This window comes from Galeopterus variegatus, unplaced genomic scaffold (genome assembly GCF_000696425.1).
Source record: "Galeopterus variegatus unplaced genomic scaffold, G_variegatus-3.0.2 Scaffold13086, whole genome shotgun sequence".
Classification (NCBI taxonomy): domain Eukaryota; kingdom Metazoa; phylum Chordata; class Mammalia; order Dermoptera; family Cynocephalidae; genus Galeopterus; species Galeopterus variegatus.
The window spans coordinates 31,242-38,083 of NW_007739197.1; the positions used below are offsets into that span (position 1 = coordinate 31,242).

Below are 6,842 nucleotides of genomic sequence, written 5' to 3' on the forward strand. Positions count from 1 at the left end.
TCCTCGAGGGAAACTTCACCATGGGTCCAGGCGGAATACTTGATCTCTCAGAAAATGGACCATTCTTAGCTCAGAAGAAACCTGTAATGGCTCAACTAACTAATGGAAAATAGACCCAGAAATCATTACCATACAGTAAAAAGAGACCTGCTCCCTGTCAGATGTTAGTCATGTGATTAGATCTGGTCTTCTGCACCGTCCCTTGAGATCACAGTTTTTTCATATATCCTCCAGAAGTCTCTGCACTTCAGCCTTTCTAAACCTATGGCTCTGTAGCCTGTGGTTAAGTTCTCCTGGGCATGGAGCATGGCAGTTACTTTATGCCCATGTGACATGTGTAAAGACAACTTTCACTTAAGCCTCATAATCACAGAAGATGCAACTCAGGGAGCCTAAGGCTTAGAATCAGGATACATCCCTGTCCCCATGTGGCCTGGTTGGTGCATTTCTCAGGACAAAGTACCGATAGATCCAAGGACAGTTGTCCTGATACGGATATAGGAAAATAATGTTTTTTAAATTTCACAGATTGGTATAGTAAAAATATTCCATTTTAAAATATTATATAATCTTAAAGAACTATAGCAGTTTCAAATTTTACCTCTCATTTTCTAAAACGAAGAAAAAACAAATGCTACTTAAGCCCAAAACATGAAAACTAATTAATTGTCCATCATTGCTACATTAAATTTTTCCATAAAAAGGAAATAGTAAATGGGAAGAATAGAACAAGTCACTGGAATCATCTATGGAGTGCTGTTCAACAGAAATATAATTCAAACCCCATATGTCATATTAAATTTTCTAGTAATCACATTAAAAGGGTAAAAATAAATTAGATGAAATTAGTTTTAATAATATATTTTATTGAATCCAACATATCCAAATATTATTATTTTAGCATGTAATTAATATTTAAAAACCATTAATGAGATTATTTACATTTTTTTTGTACTAAGTCTTCAAAATCCTGTGTGTATTTTACATTTAAAACACATCTCGGGGAGGGGGGGAGAAGAACGGGTAAAGGGGCCTGAAAATCAAGTACAATGTATTTTGAGAAGTAAAATAAAATAAGAAAAAGAACACATCTCAATCAAGAAGCTAATTTTTCCACTGTTAAACTGTAGCCCTACCAAAACAATAAACTGGTTTCATGGAAAACCATATTTCACACAGCTTCAACTTTTACATTTAAATTTAAGTTAATTAAAGTAAATGTGAGTTCAAACTCAGTTGCTCAATCACTTGAGCCACATTTCATATTAGAGAAATTTAGACTCGTTAGTCTGAAAAGAGGTGACGGAGAGGACATATGTTTGACATCCTCAGAAGAACTGCAGGTTGAATATCAACTTGTTCCACAGATGCTGGGATGCTTTGACAGAGGAGAATCCCTTGAATGTTGAAAAAGACAGTTTCAGGGCAAAATAGACCAGTACTGCTTTACCTGGCAGGCAGGATCAGCAGCTCCTCAACTTGCTCTCGTCAAGCAAAATCAAACAGGTACCAGACAACAGGAACAGATCACAGATCCGTGCGTGGAGTAGGAAGGCGGGCAGGGCAGAAGGGGCACCTGTGCTGCAGGAGGGCACTGAGAGCAGGGTGCCCAGGAGGAAGCAGGGGCAGCTGGATGGGTGTGAGGGGGGGAAGACTTTTGGGCGTGTCATTCACACTCCCCAGAATGAAACCCTAGGGGCTGCTCTTGAATTCGTAGGTCCTTTACTGCAGACTGTTTCTTTCCTACAGTTTTCTGTCCCGTGTTTACCACCAGCATTTGGAGAGCTATGCCAAAAAGCATCTGAGGCTGGAACTCTGGGGAGTTGAAGACAACCACCTCCAAATTCTCACATCCGGCCTTTTGGGACCCTTTCTAACCTCTGTGTACACAGCTAGAGATCCCAACCCATCTTTGGGAAATGATCTGAAAGATCTTTTCATCTCTCTATTCGTTTTAACTTTCTGGCTTGAACACAGTCCACTAGGCAGGAATAGTTGGGGTCCTGATACATGCAGCCAAGGAAATGGCACCATTGATGGCAGATGGCAGTCTTGGTTGTCGATGAGATGCATTTTGTGGTGTGATGCATCAAACATAAGACGCAAGCTTTCAAAGGTGTCTGCATAAACCTAAGCTGCACTGCGTCCTTATCTATGCCTAATACTCAAGTTGGAATCTCTGTCCTTTGCCTGTTTCCTTGTAGTTATATTGGTAGGAAGAGGATGCAAGTAAAAGAGCCAGAGAAGGCAGTGCCCAATGTGCTAAATCTGGTCGAAGCTGACTATTCCTACTGGACCCTAGGCTACGTCATCTCTCTGGAAGGAGCACAGAAGCTGGTTGGAGCCAATCCTTTTGGGAAGATGCTGCCAGTGGACGAGTTTCTGCCCATCATGTACAACAAGCATCCTGTGTGAGTCTCCCCGAGCGTCTGCCCATTGCACACAGCCTGTTCATGAATTACACTGCTCAGTTTCTGGGTAGGACCTAACATTTTCTAAAGTGGTACTGCTTTCCTAAATGATCTTTCTGAAATCCTGACTGAGAGAGGCTAACTCAAGTGGTTATCCCCTTTTACAGACGGGGAAGACGAGGCAGAGGTGGTGAGTGCCTTTCCCAGGGCATCCTTATAACACCCAGCGTATGGTTTAACTGAGTGTAGTCTGTGTGGCCTTCCCCTGTCCTTGCTCTTCTTGCTTCTATAACCTCATACGCCTCAAGGTGAAGGTTATCTTCCTAAACACCCCAAATTTTCCATTCCCTTGACTCAGTTCCTAGTGTGTACTGTTGGCTAGGCAGTGGGACCCATCCTTGCAGAGTTCGCAACTTGGTTGAAAACCCAGACTCATGTACAAATCACTGTGACATATTGTGATTCCGGTGATCACAGAGATGTGTGAGTGGTCCAGGGGACGTGGAGGTGGCACCTGAGCAGGGCATCCATAGAAGAAGGCAGTGTGATGCTCAGGTGTCGTCATTGATGGTTTGTCCATCGGTCTCCCAAATACACTATGAACCCTTTAAGTCAGGAATAATCTTAACGTCTCTGTGTCCTTAGAGCCTAGTCCAAATGCTACACATCATAGCGACTCAGTCAATGACTTCTAAGCTCATGAATGGAGTAGGAGGCCGGGTTCTAACCTCAGCTCCTCCTCTCCGTTGCTGGGTGATCTCCTCACTAGATGATCTTCATTTTAGGTGATGACATTTCGCATGCTGTATCCTGTACATTTCCTTTTTCCTGGCCTTAGTTAACAAGGAGCTTCTCACCCTCTTTTATACAACATACGAGAGACTGACTTTATCTCTGTGTCCCTGCAGAGACATGAAGGTCAAACCATTATCCCCTAAACAGAAGGGAAATTAATACTGACGATGTGTTCATGGACCTAGGAGCCACACAATGTCACCTCATATAATCTGCACAGGAACCGTGGGAGGGAGGCCAGTTATCCCCCTACTTTACATCTGCTGGAGCCAGAATGCAAAGCAAAGGTGGAATCCCTCCAAGCCTCACTTCCCATCACTGCTGTCCAGGTCTCAGGTGTCTAATCTAGCAATCCAGGAACAGGGCATTTTTTGGAAAAAGGATCACGCTTAGTTATCATTATGGTCCAACAGAGCTTAATCTTTAACTTGTAGAGTAAGACCTGAAATTCATCCTTTAACTAGTCTATCCAAGTGCAACGAAACTCTTATGACCTTTTGGCTTATTTGCGTAAGTCTTCTGAAAGCTTTTAAAGAAGCTTTACTGTGTTTGTAGACTAACGTTTTGCACAAAGAACACTTTTTGAGAGAGAACAGGCTGCTCTCCCCCACGCTTTGTTCCCATCCTGTGAGCTTCTGCCCTCCCACATGCCCACGCGTCTCTCGTGTTTAGAGCCGAGTACAAGGAGCATTATGGATCCAGGGACTTGAAGGCCTTCTCCGCAGAGCCCTTGCTCATCTACCCCACACACTACACAGGCCAGCCGGGGTACCTGAGTGACACGGAGACCTCGACCATCTGGGACAATGAGACAGTGGCCACCGACTGGGACAGGACACACTCCTGGAAGTCCCGGAAGCAAGGTCACATCCACAGCAATGCCAAGAACACAGAGGCACTGCCGCCGCCAACCTCCCTGGACACTGTGCCTTCGAGGGATGAGCTGTAAAGGCTTCCTGGAAGCGTGACCCACGCCGGTTCATCATCCTTTGGTTTTTCTAAAGGGCTACTCATCTGTTTGCTCCAGTTCTTTTCTCCCCCAGTGGTCACAGTCATCTAACCCGAGTGGTCTGATGTGATTGATCAAAATTAATATATTTTTGACAGTGGAGGGGAATAGGGAATTTAAACCCAAATTTCCTAAGATGGCTAAAAGATAAGCTTTGTGGGACACCCAGTTCTTCAGTTCATGTGATACTGCCTCCCACATTAAGCCACATACGTGGCTNACGCCAACCGGCCCACATTTATTGGTCTTAGTTGGTCCATTTTATGTGACACACATGACCTCGAAATATCATATTAATTGGGCTTTTTATTTAAAGGAATTCTGTCATAAGCCTTAATGCAAAGTGGATTATTTAATAGGGGTGGGTATTTGGGTCTGGCTGAGACTTGGCCATTGGCCATCATGGCAATTGGAGAGCTCATAAAGAAGTGTCTGGTTTGCCAGTGGATATAATTTGGCAGATTTTTGAGGATTTGTGTAGATATTTGAGGAAAAGAGAACTCAACCGTTGGCCTTTTCTTATGGTGGCCACTGGAATCAGGCTGCTCTGTTTATAAAGACAAACGTAATATATCAGGGGTGGGTGCGGGCGTGTCTCTGCCCGGGTTGCTGCTTCAGCATTCCACACTCTCTGCTGCGCCCCTTAGCCTGGGAATAGTACAAGGAGCATTGTGGATCCAGGGACTTGAAGGCCTTCTCTGCAGAACCTTTGCTCATCTACCCGACACACTACACAGGCCAGCTGGGGTATCTGAGTGACACGGAGACCTTGACCATCTGGGACAATGAGACCATGGCCACCGACTGGGACAGGACACATTCCTGGAAGTCCCGGAAGCAAGGTCACATTCACAGCAATGCCAAGAACACAGAGGCACTGCCGCCGCCAACCTCCCTGGACACTGTGCCTTCGAGGGATGAGCTGTAAAGGCTTCCTGGAAGTGTGACCCACGCCGGTTCATCATCCTTTGGTTTTTCTCAAGGGTTACTCATCTGTTTGCTCCAGTTGTTTTTCCCCCCAGGGGTCACAGTCATCTAACCAGAGTGGTCTGATGTGATTGATCAAAAGTAATATATTTTTGACAGTGGAGGGGAACAGGGAATTTAAACCCAAATTTCCTAAGATGGCTAAAAGATAAGCTTTGTGGGACACCCAGTTCTTCAGTTCATGTGATACTGCCTCCCACATTAAGCCACATACGTGGCTCAGAGTCTTGTCCAGCAGAAGGTGATCACCAAGCTGTCACATTGGTAACTGGGGAGTCAAGACAGCCACGCCAACCGGCCCACATTTATTGGTCTTAGTTGGTCCATTTTATGTGACACACATGACCTTGAAATATCATATTAATTGGGCTTTTTATTTAAAGGAATTCTGTCATAAGCCTAATGCAAAGTGGATTATTTAATAGGGGTGGGTATTTGGGTCTGGCTGAGACTTGGCCGTTGGCCATCATGGCAATTGGAGAGCTCATAAAGAAGTGTCTGGTTTGCCAGTGGATATAATTTGGTAGATTTTTGAGGATTTGTGTAGATATTTGAGGAAAAGAGAACTCAACCATTGGCCTTTTCTTATGGTGGCCACTGGAGTCAGGCTGCTCTATTTATAAAGACAAACGTAATATATCAGGGGTGGGTGCGGGCGTGTCTCTGCCCGGGTTGCTGCTTCAGCATTCCACACTCTCTGCTGCGCCCCTTAGCCTGGGAATGACCCGCAGATGTGAGTTTTATGAGTCACTGATAACAGACAGAGCACATTTGCAAGCCAGCACCTGTCCTTGCCTGGGTTTTTCATTATATTGTGAATTATTTATTTTACAAAATGTGGGGGAAATATTGCCTGCAGGATAAGGCAGAGAAACAGATGTTGCGAGCTTTCGGTGCCCCCTGGGGAGTGGTCATTGTGGACACATTGGTTCAACAATCTGATTCTCCTGAATTTCCCAGCCTGACTCTTGCAGGGAGTCCTGTTGATGGGCAATTCTAACCGTTTGGAAAGAAATGATTCTCCATCTAAGGTGAGAGACCTCAGTCAAAAACAATGGGCAAGTCAACCGATTTAGGCCAATAACCAGGGAAGCTCTCAGTCAGAATCCTGGGCAGACACCCTCTCTCCAAAGATGTCCCCTAAAACTCCTTTCTGCTTTCTTCGTAGATTGATTTTACGTAAAATGCAGAGTTGGACGACACGATCTCCTCCCACCCCACAGTGTGTGATCCTAGGATATCTCACGCTGGTTTCCTTCAGGTTTATGTTCTCACATTCTCAAGTGTAAAATTTTGTTTCCATAAATACCCCCCACCCCACCCCAAGGCATCCCGTGCACGTATCCTTCTCTCTCAGTGTTTGTGCACCTCAGCAGCCATGTGGTGGAGGCTCTGCTGGCCCAACAGCCCGAGCTTCACATTCATGGGTGGGGGCCCTTGGGAGCAGAGTCCATGGGTGGGGTTGCTGTGTGCACAGGCTTAGTGCTGCCTGGGGAAGGCCCCCTGGTCTCAGGACAACACAGCAGCTCGCCTTCCACAGGACACCAGCCTCGGCCTTCCTCCCTGATGTTGCTGAAAGTCTTCTTTTTTTTTTTTTCCTTTTTGTCTTTTTTCGTGTCCGGCAACGGATCACAACCCTC

General features: G+C 45.3%; 1 protein-coding gene across 1 annotated transcript in view; it reads left to right on the forward strand.

The window, feature by feature from the left end:
* The window catches only part of LOC103581453 (procollagen galactosyltransferase 2-like), a gene marked incomplete at its 5' end in the record, with an annotated part of 29,760 nt that extends 25,431 nt beyond the window's left edge, over window positions 1–4,329 (forward strand). The window contains 2 exons of the mRNA XM_008563283.1: window positions 2,205–2,411; window positions 3,879–4,329. Coding sequence (XP_008561505.1) covers window positions 2,205–2,411; window positions 3,879–4,155 — 484 coding nt within the window. The remainder of the gene's footprint in view (window positions 1–2,204; window positions 2,412–3,878) is intronic.
* Window positions 4,330–6,842: the final 2,513 nt, after the last annotated feature.